The sequence below is a fragment of the Oenanthe melanoleuca genome, chromosome 15, assembly GCF_029582105.1.
Source record: "Oenanthe melanoleuca isolate GR-GAL-2019-014 chromosome 15, OMel1.0, whole genome shotgun sequence".
Classification (NCBI taxonomy): domain Eukaryota; kingdom Metazoa; phylum Chordata; class Aves; order Passeriformes; family Muscicapidae; genus Oenanthe; species Oenanthe melanoleuca.
Genome location: NC_079349.1, coordinates 12260179 through 12277966, shown reverse-complemented (window position 1 = coordinate 12277966; position 17788 = coordinate 12260179). Strand labels below are relative to the sequence as shown.

The 17788-nt window shown below is 59.4% G+C and overlaps 1 protein-coding gene across 1 annotated transcript; it reads right to left on the bottom strand.

The window, feature by feature from the left end:
- Positions 1-3473: 3473 nt before the first annotated feature.
- On the bottom strand, positions 3474-12218 carry CABP7 (calcium binding protein 7). The gene is made up of 5 exons (XM_056504419.1): positions 12032-12218; positions 7355-7498; positions 5972-6084; positions 5119-5272; positions 3474-4985 (listed from the first exon to the last, which is right to left on the bottom strand). The coding sequence occupies exons 1-5, from the start codon at positions 12138-12140 to the stop codon at positions 4858-4860; spliced, it is 648 nt and encodes a 215-aa protein (XP_056360394.1). The 5' UTR covers positions 12141-12218; the 3' UTR covers positions 3474-4857.
- Positions 12219-17788: the final 5570 nt, after the last annotated feature.

The window sequence follows — 17788 nt, the reverse complement described above, 5'->3', positions numbered from 1 at the left end:
CCCAGGCTGGACAACGACCCAGGCTTTTAGAGCTGATGTTTAATTTCCTCGGGTGTTTGTGCCGTGTTTGTTCCTGATTAATTCAGGGTGTGACCCTGCCTGGGTCTGGCTGCTGGAGCCCCCAGTGGGGAGCCTGGGGAGCTTCCCTCAGCCCTGCTCCTGCTGTGCTGGAGGTGAGGGGCAAAGAGGGAAAATATCCCAAGCTTTCTCCACAGTGAGAGTTTGAGCCATCTCTCCTGTTGGTAAAGTGTGGGGTGAGGGAGGCCCTTGGCTGTCTCAGGGAGGGAGTGGAGTGCTGCAGCTCCAGGGGCAGGGGGATCCTGTCCAGCAGCATCCTGGGAGGCAGCTCAGGCAGCAGGTTTGTCCAGGAGGGCTGTGCCTGCTGCCAGAGCATTCCAGGTTTGGCTGGGCAGGGAGGTGGTGGGTCCAGATTCATGAAGAGCACAGGCAGGAGCCAAATGGCCAAAATCCTGCCTGGATAGCTCCAGCAGGGAAGGGCTCCCACCTCGGGATGTGATGGCAGATTGTCACAGGAGCATCACCCTCATCCTGAGATGGGCTCTGACAGCAGCAGGGGCTGGATGTGACAGCAGCCTGGAAACAGCCCTGGCTGGAGCCTGGATGAGCTTTAGATGCAGCTAGAGAATGTTTTTATCCTTCTAGACGGGAGCCCTGGGCTGCTGGAGAGCAGGAGCTCAGGTCTTGAGCTCGGAGGATGCAGGATCAGCCCTCTGTCCTATCCTCACTTCCATGTGCAGGGCAGGTGGATTAATAAGAGCACACAGGTGGCTCCTCTTTGGAATGGATGGAAGTTCCTGGAGCAAGGGAACCTTACCCCCAAGGAAATGGGAAGTGGGGACCCCCCCAAGGGCTGTGGGATGCTCCAGAGTGGGAGCTGGGGCTGCTCTCTCCAAGCCTGGATGTGCATCCCTGTGCCCCAGCCTGGCACAGGGGAAGAGTCCTGGGGAATGTTGAGGGGCTCCAGTGACAGGGGACAGTGGCTGCTCTGCTGGTGACACACTCCTGGACACCTTCTAAGCCAGCACCAACAGATCAAGGAACTCTCACTCCAGTGCCTTCCATGGCTTTTTTTTTCCCAGTCAACATCAAAATCCCTCCCTGCTCCACATGTTGATTGGAGCTGTGCTTTGATCAGCCCCCAGGCCTGTTCCTCCTCTGTGTGCTCCAGTTCTGGTGGGTTTTCCAGCTGATCCAGGATGGGTTGTTTTACCCACCACTCCCAAACTTCAGGGCTCCCCAGATCCAGCTTAAATTAGATAGAGTTCTCTGGGCAAGCTCTGGAACCCAACTGTAAATGAAAATTCTGGTGTAAAACAGCCTTTCCATGCTCTTCCTTGCTCCTAAGGAGTTCAGATGCTCTGGAAGAAAAAATTCCCAATAAAGGGTGAAAGGCAAGAGCAGGAGCATTCCCTCAAGCTCAAGCCTGTTCAGAGGGAAGTGAGAGGAGCTGGCAAGGGGGTTCATGAAAATTAGGATTTTCCCACAAAACCTGCAGGGTGTGTGGCCAACAGGCCGAGCCCAGCATCCCCCACAGGATGTCGTGGAGCTGTGTAAGTCCCGGGGGTGGAGGAGGCTGGGAAGTGCAGGGATTGTGGGGGGTGTGTCACAGTGGGTGGCAGGGGGTGTGACAGTGCCATGGATCACTGGGGTGGGACACAGCCGTGGGAAAAGGCTGCAGGAGGAGGGCACCAAAGCAGGATGGGGCTCTGGCTGCTTCCCACAGGGATGGCTGTACCTGATCCCAAGGGATGCTGCAGGGATGGACTCACCATCCCCGTGGTGGGGGTGAGGAGCTGCTGCCCAATAGTGAAGCCTGAGCCAAAGTGCCTTTGCTGGAGCAAGAACCAGAGTAATTTATCGGGAAGCTTTTAGGGAAATGAGCGGCTGCTGGGCCCCTGCCAAGCACAGCCCTGCTGGGCTCTGCCCGTGTCCTCTGGCAGCTCTTGCTGGGAGAGAGGGATGGGAACAGGAGTGGGAAAGGGGACAGGATGTGGACTGGGGTGAGGACAGGACAGAGGGATAAAAACAAGGATTGAAATGGGGGTAGGGATAGGGACAAGAATGGGGATTGAGGGAGGGAAGAGGGGCAGGGTTGGAAGTAAGCATGGGGGATGGGGATGGGATGGGGATGATGGGATGAGGATGGGACAGCAGTGGGGAAAGGGAGAGGGCAAAGGGACAGAGAGAGGAATGGACATAAGTAAGGATGGGAATGGCACTGAGGATGGGACAAGGCCAGGGATGGAGCTGAGCCCATCCCACACTTCCTGCAGCACAAGAGAGAGAAACAACCATTACCAACTTCTTCCCTTCCTGTCCCAAACACTTCCCACAGCTATGGAATTACAGCCCTGCAACCCCCACTGGGTTTGCTGCCACTTCTGCTCCGTTGTCCCCATGTCCAGGGAAGCCGTGCAGGGTCCTGCCCCCTCCCACCTCCCCTCGCCCGCGGCGGTCCCCACCTCCCGGCACATTCCTTTTGTTTTTCCCTTTCCTGGCGGTCCCTTAATTGAATTATCCCGGAGCATCTCTGTTGCAGCAGCCGCAGTGATCCGTCGCCGCTGCGGCAGAGCGGGGACCCCGCTCCTGCATCCCGCCTGCTCCGGGATCGGGAGCTGCCATTCCAAACCTGCCCCAAGAAATCCCTTCTGCCGATTCCCATTAAAATTAATTGAGCAGCTTTGAAACGCTGAGCTTGGGGGATGGCGTTATTCCTTTTATCTAATTTTTTTCTTTTATGTTATTGTATTTTCTGGCAAATTAAATTGTCCTTTCTTTTTTTTTTCTTCTCTTACGTTTATTCACAGTGCCTATAATAGACCTGGTTAAATATCTATCTATATACATATATATATATATATATATATATATATATATATATATACACACACACATGTCTCTGAGGCCACGTGGCTCCTTTGGAAATACCAGTCCATAAAAAAATCCAAACTTTCTGCAGGGAGATGGATGAAATTTCATTATGGATGCAGAGCCTCCTGCACTTTGCCAGGCAGCTGGAATTATTTCATTGCCGTGGAGCACTTCCCATTTCCATTTCTCATCTGGACGTTCACTTCAATTTGTTTGATAAATTAGAGAAGATCAGAAAAATGCCCCACCCAAACCCTGAATCAATAAAACACCACCAATTCCTCCTGGCATCCCAAAAATGGGGTGTCCCCTCCGTGGTGCTGCAGGGTGGGAATTCCCATGCCCGTGCAAGGAAATGTGTTTTCCCATGGGAGCAGCCTGGGAGGTGAAGGTGGGGATGTCCCAGCCCCAGTGTCCCCAGGGCTCCTCCAGCCCCTTCCCGGTGGGAAGTGCCCCATAATGGGGGAGCAGCAGCTTTGCCTGATTCTGTCCCAGCCCTGTTTTTATTTATTCTTTTAATGTCTTTGCCATTAAAAATGCACTGTGGGGGCTCGGGGAGGGCGATCCATTGGGTGGGAATGGGCTCCCACAGCACACACAGAGTGAGGGGTGAGATTCTCAATGTCCCTCAGCCTGGGGGGCTCACGCCGGGGCCAGGCCCCAGTGGTGTAAATCAGGGCTAACAGGGTGCTCCCTGCCACGAGCCTTGGGGCAGGATCCCAGCTTGGGCCAGGAATTGTGACCCTGTGGAGCCTCTCTGAGCATCCCAGGCAGATCCTGCTTCCTGATGGAATTATTGTTAATCCAGGTGAAAGCAATTCTGGGAAGGGACTTGGGCTGAGCGTCCTCCCCATCGAGGCTTCATCAAACCCAACATAAAATACCAGGACACGAGATGTGGAGAGTGGGATAAAACCACTGGGATCCATGGGAAAAGGCAGGACCTCTAGCAGGACCCACAGCTGGAGTGGGATGGGGCTGTGGGAGCTGCTGGGAAGGAGCCAGGTCCTGCTGCCCCAAGGTTTTGGGATGCTCCAGCCCCCGGAATCCTGGGGGTCACAGCCCCCCCGGATGAGTGCCCATCTCCTGTGCCAGGAGGACTCAGCAGCACCCACGGGTGCTCCCAGGGCCCCACCCCATCACCCTCCACCCCAGCATCTCCAGGAGCCTCTGCAGCCCAGAGCACTTCAGAAATCCCAGTTTTATTTCAGATCGGAAACAACCAACCAGGAAGAACAAAAAAAAAAAAAAACCAAAAGAACCAAAAACAAACAAACAAAAAAACCCAACCAAAAACAAAACAAAAAACGCCACCCCCAAACCCCCAGAAACTCCAAAGAATGAGAAACGGCCCCGAATCCGAACCAGTCCGTGCCCAGGTGGGTGCTACATACAGGCTGGGGGTTCCGGGGGCGCGGCGCTCCCCGGCTCGGGGTCGCTCCGGCTCTTCCCGAGGGGGGTCGGCTCAAAGTGCATCAAGCAGGTCAGGAATGTCCCCGCCCCGGGCAGCTGGGGAAACCGAGGCACGGCACGGGGACAGGGAGGGGCTTCGGGGGGTGGAAATCCAGCCCTTGGCAGCCAAGTCCATGCAAACGCTCCCGGCTCTAGGAACCATCTCAGGCGCGTGTATTGCTTAGGGGATGATTTGGTTTATCCTAAATATGAGCTCTAACGCTAGATCGGAGAATCCGACGGGATCCGCCGGGGGTTCACGGGGCTCCATGCACGTCACATGCACTCACGGGTCGGTTTTGGTCTGGCGAGGGGGGGTCGGTGTGTCGGTGTCGGTACCGAAATCTCCGGCGCGGCGGAGCCCCGGCGCGGCTCCGTCCCCTCGGCTGCCCCCCAGCCGGGGGGGGGGCACGTCTCTGGGCCACAGATGGATGTACATCGAGATATTTATAGATATTTATAGGTGTCTCCTGCTCGCTGTCGCTGCGGGCCCCCGGCGGCGGGGGCTCCCCGTTACTTCATCCCGCTGCGCAGCACCTGGTTGGCGGCGATGAGCATCACGCTGATGATGAAGGCGATGGCGAAGGCGCAGATGAGGCTCTTCCGCACGCAGGTCTGGCGGATCTGCTGGCTGGAGCAGGCTGGGGTGGGACAAACACCGCGTTACCCCAATGCCAAACGCACCCTCCTGGTACTGAGCAGAGAGGGAAGCAGTGCCGGCGCCGTGGCTCGGCGGCCCCGCGGCTTTTGGCACTGCCCGTGCCCCGCACTCACTCTCCACGTCGACGGGGCACTCCTCGGCCGTGCCCATGTGGCTCTCCTCCTCCGTCATGATGATGTTCTCGATGTCCTTCATGGACAGGTGCTCGCAGAAGGTGTCGTACAGCAGCCGCTTCAGCTCGTCCACCGTCAGCTTCTGCATGTCACACTGCCGGGACAGGGGGCTTGGGGTGACCCCATGGCCGGCAGCACAGGGGGCTCCGGGGTCCCCCAGAACCTTTGGATGTGGTGGTTTGGGTTTGGATCACCCTGGAATTGTCTGGGAAAGGCCTGGTGGCCTGGTGAGCCCAGCAGAGTGAGGGGCACCAAGTCCCTGTTCGTGACATGGGCACAGGAGCTCAGGGGGTGCACCCTGACTCTGATCCTGAATCTCATCCTGATCCTGACCTTGACCCCAACCCTGACCCTGAACCTGCTCCTGACCCCAATCCTGACCCTGGCCTCACCATTAAACCTGATCCCAACCCTCACTGTAAACCTGACTCCAACCCAAACCCTGATCCTAAACCTAGCCCTAACCCCAACCCTTGAACCAGTGACACCCTGACATCCCACACCCTGACCCTGACTAAACTGGAGCCTGAGCTTTACCCTAAACTTCACCCTAATCTTAAATGTAATCCTGACTCTTAAACCAACCCTAACCTCATGCTTGACCCAGAGCCTGACTTTCACCCAGTTCCATCCTTGGCTCTAATCCTATCCCTGATCTCAATTCCAACCTTGGCCAACTCTGAGCCTTCCCTGGTGCTCTCAGTGCAGGTTCTGGGGGACTGGGGGTGTCCCTACATTCCCGTGGGAGCTGGGGGTGTCCCTGCATTCCCGTGGGAACTGAGGGTGTCCCTACCTTCCAGAAGACAGTGTCGAAGTCGGTGCCATGGAACTTCTCTGGGATGCCCGAGGTGGAGAGCTTGGGCCCCAGCAATGTCACAAACTCCTCAAAGTCCACCTGCCCGTCACCTGTGGGACACAGGGGTGGCTGTCACCCCCTGCCTGAGCGTGGGGCACATGGGACACAGGGGGAGTGTCCCAGAAGGGACCCCATGAGTGGTCACAAATCCCCAAAACCAGCTGGGGACTCTAAGATCAGTTGGGAACCTCCAGTGAATTTAGGGAACTTCCAGCTTTGGCCGGGATGCCCAGCACTGGATGGGGTCCCCAGTGCCAGGCAGGACACCAGTGCCAACTGGGGGCACCCAGTGTGGGCTGGGGACACCCTAACACCACCTAGTCCCCCCAGAATGTGATCCCCAGTGCTGGCTGGGGAAACCAAACATCATCCAGGACATGACCATGAGCTGACCCAAATTCCAGCTGGGACCTCAGTGCCAACTGGAGACCTCTCAGGACCTCAAATATTGGCTGAGGACCCACAAAACCAACCAGGGGCACCAACACTGGGTGGAAACCTCCAACGAAGTTGGGATGGCAACACTGGCTGGGGTCCCCAGCTCTCACTGCCATGCAGGGACCCCCAGTGACATCTGGGGAACCCCAATGCCATTTGAGCCCCTTTCCAATGGGACTTGGGGACACTCAGTGTCACCTGGAGCCCCCGGAACTGGTTGGGGAAGCCAAACACTGTCCAGGATTCTGGACCCTGAATTCCAGCTGGGACCCCAATTCCAGCTGTGACCCTGGAGGTGGCTGTGACCCTGGAGGTGGCTGTGGCCCCAGTGGTGCCTGTGGCCCCGGGGGTGCTTGGTGGCCGTTCTGGCCGTGTCCCCTGGCAGAGGGGGACGCCGGCGTGGGGCTGTCAGGGCAGCACTAACAATGAGTAATGAAGGGAGCAGCGCCTTGGCAGCGCTGCCGGAAAGGCTTTTAAATGGGGAGAAAAGGAAAAGCAATAAATTAAGGAGCTCTTTCAGGTCCCGATGGGCGAGGGAGGAGCGGGGGCAGGGTCACGGTGGCAGCGAGCGCTGGAGGGTGCTGGGTGCTGAGGACACGACCCGGGGTGCAGGATCCACCCCGAGTGCGGGGTCCAGCCTCCCCAGCGTGGTCCCAGCAGGTTTAGCCATCCCACCAGCATCCAGGACCCTTAAATCTTCCCAAACAAAGCTGCAGTGGCAACGATGATGATGATGAACGAGCGGGAGGCAGAGCCTGGGTCAGGCTCATCCCGCATCCCGTGGGATGGAAATACGGGAAGGTGTGTGAAATACGGGAGAATTGTGTGTTTCTCCCAGCCGGGGGTCCCGTCCCGCCCTCATCCCGGGCTGCCGGGTCCTACCGTCCATGTCGAGGCGCTGGATGATGACCTCCAGCTCCACCTCGTTGGGCATGTACCCCAGGGAGCGCATGGCCGTGCCCAGCTCCTGCTTGGAGATGAAGCCGTTCCCATCGCGGTCGAACACCTTGAAGGCTTCCCGGATCTCTGGGGGGGGAGCAGGGATGAGCCCGGCTGAGCTTCAGCCCCCACCGAACCCCCGTGGGGATCCCACCTCCCCCCCAGCCTGCCCAGAAGGCTCCGACCTCCCCAACACACCCCGAATATTTCTCCAATTTCCATCACCCCTGCCGCACCGCGCCGAAAACGCGGCGTTCTGCCCCAAAAACACATCCCTGGGATGTGCCTGAGCTTGGGGTGCCACCAGCTGGGGGCATCCCCGCTGCAGCATCCAGCATCCACTCCTGAGGTCCCCGGGCTGCTGGGGACTGTGACCCCATCCCAGGGTCTTAGGGGTGGGTGCTGGAGCTGTGCCACACTTCACCCAAAAAAAAAAATCCTAAATCTTGATGAAATTGCTGCAGTGTTCAGTCCTGTCTGGTTCAGAGGAGGATGGAAGTGGGAGGTCTGGGGGTTCCTGGCTCAAAATTAACCCCTGGGATGTGGGGGAAGATCCCTGCAGGGTGGCAGGGAGAGGCTGTGGGGAAACTGAGGCACAGCCTGAGCCCATTGACTCCATCCCACCTCCTGCTGCACTCAGGGCTCTGCTCCTTTTTGGGGCAGTTTCTGGCTTTTTGATGCCACCTGATGTGCAAAGCTGGAACCAGGCTGATGGAAAAGAAGGAGCAGGGAGTCTGTACTGAGGGACAGCGGGAAGCCAGGCCAGGATGTTGGTGCCTCTTCCTTCTCCGTGTGGCTGCCAGGGGGATTCGTGCTGGAGGATCCCAGCAGGAGAAATGGGCTGTGAACTTTGGGTTTGGGGGGAAAATTCCATATTGGGTCACAGTACTGACCCTGAGTACTTGGGAACATCCCTGCCTGGATGGTGTCACACAGTGGCATCTTCAAGGTGTTTTGGGGGACTTTGTGGGATTTTGACAGACACACACAGAGACAGACAGACAGACAGAGACACTGAGACAGACACACAGACACAGAGACAGACACACAGACACGGAGACAGACACACGGACACACAAACACACACAGACACACACAGACACACGGACACACAGACAGACACACAGACAGAGACAGACACACAGACACAGAGACACTGAGACAGACACACGAACACACAGACACACAGACAGAGACAGACACACACAGACACAGACACTGAGACACACAGACAAACAGACAGAGACAGACAGACAGACACAGACGCTGAGACAGACACACGGACACACAGACACACAGACAGGGACAGACACAGACACACGCACACACAGACAGGCACAGACACATAGAGACACAAACAGACAGACACACAGACAGACACACACACACAGACACACAGACACACACAGACACACATGGACACCCGGACACACATTGACACACTCAGACACACACAGACACACACACAGACACAGTCACAGACACACGTAGAGACAGACACATGCAGATACAGACACACACACACACAGACACACGGACAGACACACAGACACACAGAGAGGCTCACACAGACACATGGACACACAAATGCACACACGCACAGATGCACAGACAGACAGACACACACAGACACCCCTGGCAGTGACACTGGAGCTGTGCACACACACAGAGCTTGTGGGGCTGTGCCCAGGTGTGCAAACACACACATAAACAGAGACACACAGACACAGAGATGCACACATATACACACAGATATAAACACAGACATAATCACACACATATGAGCACACATATAAACACACAGACACACAAAAACACACTCACATATAAACACACAGACACACGAACGCACATACAAACACAGACAGACACACACAGATACACACATATACACACACACATAAACACAGACATAAACACACACACACAGAGACACACAGAGACACAGACCAATATACAAACACACACAGACACAGAGATGCACACATAAACACAGACATGAACACGCACATAAACACACTCACATATAAACACACACACACAGACATACACACACACACACACACACACACACACACACACACATAAACACACGGACATACACACACACACAGAGACACACAGACATATACACACACAGACACACACACACACACACGGACACACAGACATATACACACACAGACACACACACACACACACACATGAGCACACACACCCCCCTTGCACTGACACTGCACACACAGGCCACAGGCAGCACCACGGCACAGTGACGCTGCACCTGTGTGGGCAGTGGTGCGTGTGAGTGTGCAAACACACCCAGCAGCCTGGAGCCACCTGTCCTGCACACACACAGGTGCTCCCACAGCCCCTTGCAGTGATGCATGTGATGGATGCAGCGCACAGCAACACCTCAGCGATGCTGTGCCTGTGTGTGCACACCAAAACTGGCACAGCTGCATTTGTGCATGCACACACACACACACACACACACAACCCCCTGCAGGGACACCCCTGTGCCTGCACACCCACACCCACTCACAGCAGTGCTGCACTTGTGTGTGCACACGCACGGACACGCACAACCCCGTCACGGCAATGCTCACAGACACAAACACTGCACAGCTGCACTTGTGCACACAGACAGCCCCACTGCAGCACTCTGCTTGTGTCTGCACACACACACACACACACACACACACACAAACACCACCATTGCAGCGGTGCTGCACTTGTGCACAGCACACAAACACCCTCTGCAGCGGGGCTGTGCGTACTGTGACACCGTGCATGGGCACACACAGACCTCCTGCAGCCAGGCTGTGCATGGGCACACACAGACACCTCCTGCAGCCAGGCTGTGCATGGGCACACACACGTGCTGCAGTGACACAAACACTGGCACAGCCACAGGGACTGGCACAGCCACACACACAGTGACAGTGACACTGGCACAGCCACACACACACACACAGTGACACTGGCACTGGCACACACACACAGTGACACTGGCACAGCCACACACACACACACACACACACACACACACACACCACCATTGCAGCGGTGCTGCACTTGTGCACAGCACACAAACACCCTCTGCAGCGGGGCTGTGCGTACTGTGACACCGTGCATGGGCACACACAGAAACACCTCCTGCAGCCAGGCTGTGTGCATGGGCACACACACGTGCTGCAGTGACACAAACACTGGCACAGCCACAGGGACTGGCACAGCCACACACACAGTGACAGTGACACTGGCACAGCCACACACACACACACAGTGACACTGGCACTGGCACACACACACAGTGACACTGGCACAGCCACACACACACACACACACACACACAGTGACAGTGACACTGGCACAGCCACACACACACAGTGACACTGGCACAGCCACACACACACACACACAGTGACACTGGCACAGCCACACACACACACACAGTGACACTGGCACTGGCACACACACACACACAGTGACAGTGACACTGGCACAGCCACACACACACACACAGTGACACTGGCACAGCCACACACACGGAGCCACCCTGCAGCAAGGCCGTGCGTGTGCACACAGATGTGCGGCCATGCAGATGTGCGGCCATGCAGATGTGTGAGCACACCTGCAGCACGGTGTGAAGGGGTGTGTGCCATGCCTGTGCACACGCACACGGCCCCTGCAGTGAGGCTGTGACAGGCACGTCAGCGCACACGCACACCCTGCAGCGCTGCACACACACACACACACACACACACAGCCCTTGCACACTGGTGTGAGCGCCTGCTCGGGGCTCCCAAACGGATTTTGGGGCTCCCCTCACCCCCAGCCCCGTGGCTCCCTGCCTCAGTTTCCCCACGGGGATGCCGAGGGCTCCAGGTTTGGTGCTGGGCCCAGACAGCGTGGGGACACGTGTGGGGTCACCCCGCCGTGGCTCAGTGTCCCCCCCGGTGCCGGGTCTGGAGCCGGGGCCGCTGCCTCCCTTTCCCCCAGGGTCCCCAGGGACACCCCAAAGCCCGGCACCGCCAGTGCCCGTCCCGCTGCCCCGGCAAACTTTTGGGGTGGAAAAAGCCATTCTGGTGGCAGAGCTGAGCTCGGCCCCTCTCATCGCACGGGTGGGCTGAGCCCCGCCGGCCGCTCCTCCCGGCCGGAGTCCGGTGACACCGGGACTGCGTGGAGCTGCCGTGAGCCGGGGGGTGACACGGGTGACAGCCACCCCCCGGGTCCCCCGCGCCGCCAGCCAATGTCATATTATGACAGCGGGGAGGGGGTGACCCCGCCGCGCCGCGGAGGGGAAGCGGCCCCCCGCCACCACCGCCGGTCCCTGCTGTGTCATATCGCCACAACCGGGGGCCCGGGACCCCCGCACGCCTCCCCGCTTCGGCTTTCCTTCTTCCCCTCCTCCTTCTCCTCCTCCTCCTCCTTCTCCATCCATCCGCATCCCGCTCGCCCTCAGCTTCCCCACGGCGCCGGAGGAACGCGCACCCCGGCTCCCCCGCAGCCGCATCCCGCGGGATGGACTGCCCAGACCCCAAACCTCCTCACCCCACAGTGCCGTGGGATGTCCCCTCATCCCCCCCGATCCCCGGCCAGCCCCCCGAGCCCGCTCACCCTCCAGCTCATCCTCGGGGATCTCCACGGGGCGCTGCTCGGCGAGGATGTTGGGGACGGTGTAGATCCCCCGGTACATCAACGCCGCCGTCACCGGGTGGAAAGGCATCTTCGGGGCTCCCCAAAACCCAAAGTTTAAACCCAAATCTCGTCGGGTAGACGGGGGGCTCCCCCCGCTCGGTGCCGCCGGACGCTGAACACAAGTTGCCGGTGCCCGCCGCCCCCCGCCCGGTACCCACCGGCCAGGGGGGGCCGGGCCGGGCGCTCCCCGTCCTCCGGGGCCGGCGGCGGGACGGGGCTGGCGGCCGAGCCCCTCAGCGCGGAGTCAGGGCGCGGGGGGGCTCCGCTGGGGGCGGCCCGCTTCCCCCGCGCACATGCCCTCCCGAAGTAGAAACGGGAGGTGAAAGCATGCAAACCCCGGCTAAATCCCGGTGCGAGCGGCGGCGGCGGGGGGGACGGGGCTGGCCATGCCGCTCGGGGCCCCCCCTCCGCCCGGAGCCCCCCCCCAGCTCCGCTCGGGGCCCCCCTTCCGCCGGCTCCGGCCGCTCACAGCCCCCGGGGAGCCGCTGCCACCGGGCCACGCTCCCAGGTGGGGCCCGGCATGGCGGGGCCGAGGCTGAAAGCGGCCTCTCCTTCTTCCTCGTCCCTCCTCCTCCTCCTCCTCTCCCTCCCCGCCAAGTGTCCCGGGCAGGCCGGGCTCGCTGCCGCCGCGGCTCAGCCCCCGCCGCGCTCCCGCCGCCCCCCCGCCGCCGCCGGCAGCCCGAGCATCCTCGGCCCCGGCCCCGGGAAGCGGCGGCGGAATCCGGGCAGCGGCGGCGCCGGGCGGGTTTTGAACGGTCCCGCCCGGGAAATGGGGCTGGGGGCGGGGGGAGGTGGGGCCTGCCCCGGGGGGCTGGAGGGGGGGCAGTGCGGCAGCGAGGGGGGAGCGTCCCGGGCCGCAGGGAGGGGGAGTGGGCGATGCTGCTGCCGCGGGGATGCTCGGGGGGGAGCGGGGATGGGCAGGCGGGGCTGGGGGTCCCTGTGGCACCCCGGGGTCCCCACAGGCAGCACCCCACGCCCGTCATGGTGTCGCCCCCGGGTTCCTGCACACGGCATCCCAGGCTGCCTCCGCCTCCCGGTCCCTGCACATGGCACCCTGCTCGTGGGGCAGCCACCGTCCCACGGTCCCTGCAGGTTTCTGGGACTGGCACCATCCCAAGGCGCCGCCACCTGCATGTGGCACCCCAAACCCAGACAGTCGCCACCCCCCAGGTCCCTGCGCTTGGCACCCCGGGCTGTCACCGCCCCGAGGTCCCTGCACACGGCATCCCAACCGGGCAGTTGTCACCCCTGTGTCCCCACACTCGGCTGCCAGCACCCAAAAACAGTCCCCGGCGTGCTGCGGGGTGACAGGGACCCCACGGACAGACCTCCTGCTCCCACACCGGGGAAAAAATGAGCCGTGGAAGAGGCAGGAAGCGGGGCCAGGAGCGAAGCCCTCCATCCCTGTCACCTTTTCCAGCCGTCTCCTGTTTGCCCCCAACCTTGGTCACATTTTTCACTTTATTTCTCACTTGGGCGTTGATCAAATCACAAAAGGGCAGGTCCCCACCGTGTCATGTCCCCACGGCATCCGTGTCCCTGCGACATCCCTGTGACATCCCTGCACTCAGGCACACGGCCAGCCGGGCACATCTTCCCTCCCAAATTCTTCTGTCCGCCTTCCCCGGGCCGGGCTGTCCCAGCAGAGCCGCTGGGGATGAGGGATCACAGTGTCCCCCGAGTTGGGGACAGCGGCACAGGGGGGCTGCCAAGGCTCCCGCTCCGCACATTTGGAGGTGCCGTGGTGAGAGGGAAGGACCTGGGGGCTGGAGGGACGCGGTTCCCGGAGCTGGAACAAGGTGGGAAAAGGGGAACGGTTGGCACCACCTCGGTATTCCCACCGGACACCAAGGGTGCGTCAGAGCGATGGGGGAACTGAGGCACAGCTGGACAGGCTCCAGATGTGCCTCTCATCTTGACACTGTCACAAGAACCCCCGAAATCTTGGAGCAGGATTCCTGCTGCTCCAACCAACCGCTTCACCGAGCCCACCCTCGCCGCCCGCAGTCGCCGCGGACACACGTGCTCAGCCTCATCCGATTCACCGCTGCCGGGAATTTTGGGGCTGCTCCAGCCTCCCGCGTGCTGGAGTCTCCATCTCCCCCCGGAGCATCAGGACCCGCTGAGCCCCGAGCCCGGCGCTGCCTCCCGAGCGCTGCCGCTGCAGCGCCCTGGGCTGTAACCAGCTGGGGTCCCCTGTAAGCTATTTTTCAGCTGGGAGAAAATTCCCTCTCCGGCAGCAGAAAACCGCACTCCGGAGAGGGGATTTCAGGGATGAGCAATTCCCGGTGCTGTGGGGTCTCAGCTCCCAGGGCAGGGTCGTTCCTCCCGGGCAGTCGTGGCTTGGGAATGGATTTTCCCAACTCTGCTGAAATTCCCTCCTCTTCTGGAGCTGGGCATGGGGTTGGGGCACATGGATCTGCGCCCCACAGGGAGTCTCCAGTGTCTGATACTGCGACTGATAATAACAAGTTGCTTTTTGGGAGAAACAGCCCCTAAAAAAGCAAAGCCTGATTGAAAATTTCCTCCCTTTATTTATTTATTTTTTTTAACAGATCAATTTACTCCTCGATGTTAACGAAGTTCCCTCCCAATTAATTCTCCAGAGGCCCTGGCGTGGAAACTCATTAATTTGTCACCACCCAAATCCCAGCAGGAATAACAGGGCCAATTTCTGGGTTTTTTCCCTCCCCCGTGTGCAGCGGCTGGACCCTCCCTCCCCAGGGATGGGGCCGCGGGCGGTCCCGGCTCCTGCCCCAGGGATGGGGTGGGCAGGCGGCACAGGGCAGCGGGGAGCGAAATTAAGTGGTTTAATTCCATTTGAAGCCCTGGGTGGGTTTTTGCCCATCGGGGACCCGCTGGAGCGCCCCCCTGCTCTCCCGGAGCCCAGCCCAGCCGCGCCGCGCTCTTCCTCACGGGATGAGGGCTGGGACGAGCCGCTCCCTCCGCTCTGCCCCGCCGTCCCGGGGCTGAATTCCCTGCTGGTTTTTGGGGAGAAGCTCTGGGGTTTCCTCAGAGCTCAGTCCTAAAACGATGGGGTGGAGGCAGCGGCGTCCCAGGGATTTCAGCCGAAATCCCGCTGGGATGTTGGGAATGTTCCTCTCCCCAATTCCCCCTTTCTCTCGCCCGGGGCTCGGGCCAGCCTTGCCAGCAGGTCAGTGCCACCTCTCCCTTCTGTCCCTTTGTCCCAAGGGCCTCGCTCTGGGTTCACATCCCAACATCAACATCCTTATTTCTTTCAGGAATTTGAGGAAATGGAAAAGGAAAGGACTGAAGTGGCTCTGGCACAGGGATGGGACTGATTGAGCTTTGATTAATCTGCTTCTTGTTTATCCCTCCCATGGCAGAGCTGAGGGGCCCTTCTGGCTCCCTCCTGTCCTGAGGGATGGGATGGGATGGGATGGGATGGGATGGGATGGGATGGGATGGGATGGGATGGGATGGGATGGGATGGGATGGGATGGGATGGGATGGGATGGGATGGGGAAGGGGGTGGGATGAAGATGAAGATGAGAATGGGAGGAGGATGAGTATTGGGATGGGAATGGAATGGAGTGAGATGGGGATGAGAATGGGAATGAGGATGAGGATTGGGATGGGGATGACACAGGGACAGGGATAGAGATGGGATGAGGATGGGGACAGGGTTGGAAATGGGATGGGATGAAATGAGGATGAGAATGGGATAGGGATCCTTCACAGGAATGGGGAGGGATGTGGATGGAGACAGGATGGGGATGGAATGGGGATGTCCCAAAGCCATGGGAAAGCTGACAGAGCTGAGGAAGCCTTAGGGCACAAACACCTGTGCTGGGTGCTCTCAAATCCCTCAGGACAGCCGCAGGGACCTCCTGGCAGCCTGAGGGGGCTGGGATTGGCACCGCAGCATCCTCGGACACTCCCATCGCTCCCCCGGGCACCGGGAGGGGCCGGGAGCGCCCCGGGGGTGTCGTTGTGACATTTTAAAGTCGCTGGCATGGAGCCCTCAGAGGCGCTGGAGGCATCAATCTCCCGGGGCCGTGCTGTCAGGTGGGTATTTAGTGAAATGTTTCCTAAATGAACGCTTGATGGGAGAAGAGGGATGGCTGCAATGTTCCGAGCCACAAGGTTATCCCGGCCGCCGGCTGCCAGCTCCCGGTGCCCGCTGGAAACCGGGAAGGGCAGCGGAGAGAGACCCGGGAGGGGTCAGGAGCCCTGGGATGGGTCAGGAGCCCCTGGGATGGGTCAGGAGTCCCTGGGATGGGTCAGGAGCCCCTGGGATGGGTCAGGAGTCCCTGGGATGGGTCAGGAGTCCCTGGGAGGGGTCAGGAGCCCTGGGAGGGGTCAGGAGCCCCTGGCTCTAAACCAGCACCCTGACCCCTCTCCAGGGCTGCTGCCCCAGACTTGCCACCCACAGATCACCCTGTGTCCTCTCTCTCCCTTTCATCCCCAGCTCTCAGCATTTTATTCTATTTTTGAGAGTATTTAATGGTTTGGAAGTAAAATAATGTGAGTTGAGGAGACTTTGGGAACCCCAAAGCGAAGAATTGCTGCCAAAGCACTCAGCTCCTGCCTGGGATTGGTCAAATCCCCAATTTCCTTCCTCAGGATCCTATGGCTGGGGAAGGGGATGGGAGAGGTACCTGGCAAAGGCTTTGTTATGGTTTATTTTCCTCCTGCAGCTCTTGTAGAGTTCAGTTTGATAAAAAGGGGGAAAAATAAGGGCAAAACTTCTTTTGACAGGAGAGAAACAGTCTGGGATGTGCCAGGAAGGGCGGGCAGGGAGCTGGCACCGGGCTGGGATTGTGAGAGGCAGCAATGGGGGTGTGCAAAACTCAGAGAGCAAGGCTGGGTGGGAGTGTGGAAGGCTGGGAGTGTGCAGGGCTTTGTGCAGAGCCCTGGCAGCAACAGGGACCTCTGTGCCAGAGGTGGATCCATGCTGGATCCATCCCTGCCTTCATCTGGTGCAGCCCTGCACATCCATCCCAGCACATCCATCCCATCCCAGCACATCCATCCCTGCACATCCATCCCTGCACATCCATCCCATCCCAGCACATCCATCCCAGCACATCCATCCCATCCCTGCACATCCATCCCAGCACATCCATCCCATCCCTGCACATCCATCCCTGCACATCCATCCCATCCCTGCACATCCATCCCATCCCTGCACATCCATCCCATCCCTGCACATCCATCCCATCCCTGCACATCCATCCCATCCCAGCACATCCATCCCAGCACATCCATCCCAGCTCATCCATTCCAGCACATCCATCCCATCCCTGCACATCCATCCCTGCACATCCATCCCTGCACATCCATCCCATCCCTGCACATCCATCCCATCCCTGCACATCCATCCCATCCCTGCACATCCATCCCATCCCTGCACATCCATCCCATCCCTGCACATCCATCCCATCCCAGCTCATCCATTCCAGCACATCCATCCCATCCCTGCCCATCCATCCCAGCACTTCCATCCCTGCCCATCCATCCCAGCACATCCATCCCAGCACATCCATCCCTGCACATCCATCCCATCCCTGCACATCCATCCCTGCACATCCATCCCATCCCTGCACATCCATCCCAGCACATCCATCCCAGCACATCCATCCCATCCCTGCACATCCATCCCAGCACATCCATCCCATCCCAGCACATCCATCCCTGCACATCCATCCCTGC

What these genes read in the sequence shown, in the direction of transcription:
- CABP7 (XM_056504419.1), bottom strand. Translation starts at nt 12,140, where the DNA reads ATGCCTTTCCACCCGGTGACGGCGGCGTTGATGTACCGGGGGATCTAC. An exon ending in CCAGCGCCTCGACATGGACG is followed by an intron (nt 6,085 to 7,354) that starts GTAGGACCCGGC and finishes TGTGTCCCACAG; the next exon opens with GTGACGGGCAGGTGGACTTT. An exon ending in GTGCCCCGTCGACGTGGAGA is followed by an intron (nt 4,986 to 5,118) that starts GTGAGTGCGGGG and finishes GTCCCACCCCAG; the next exon opens with CCTGCTCCAGCCAGCAGATC.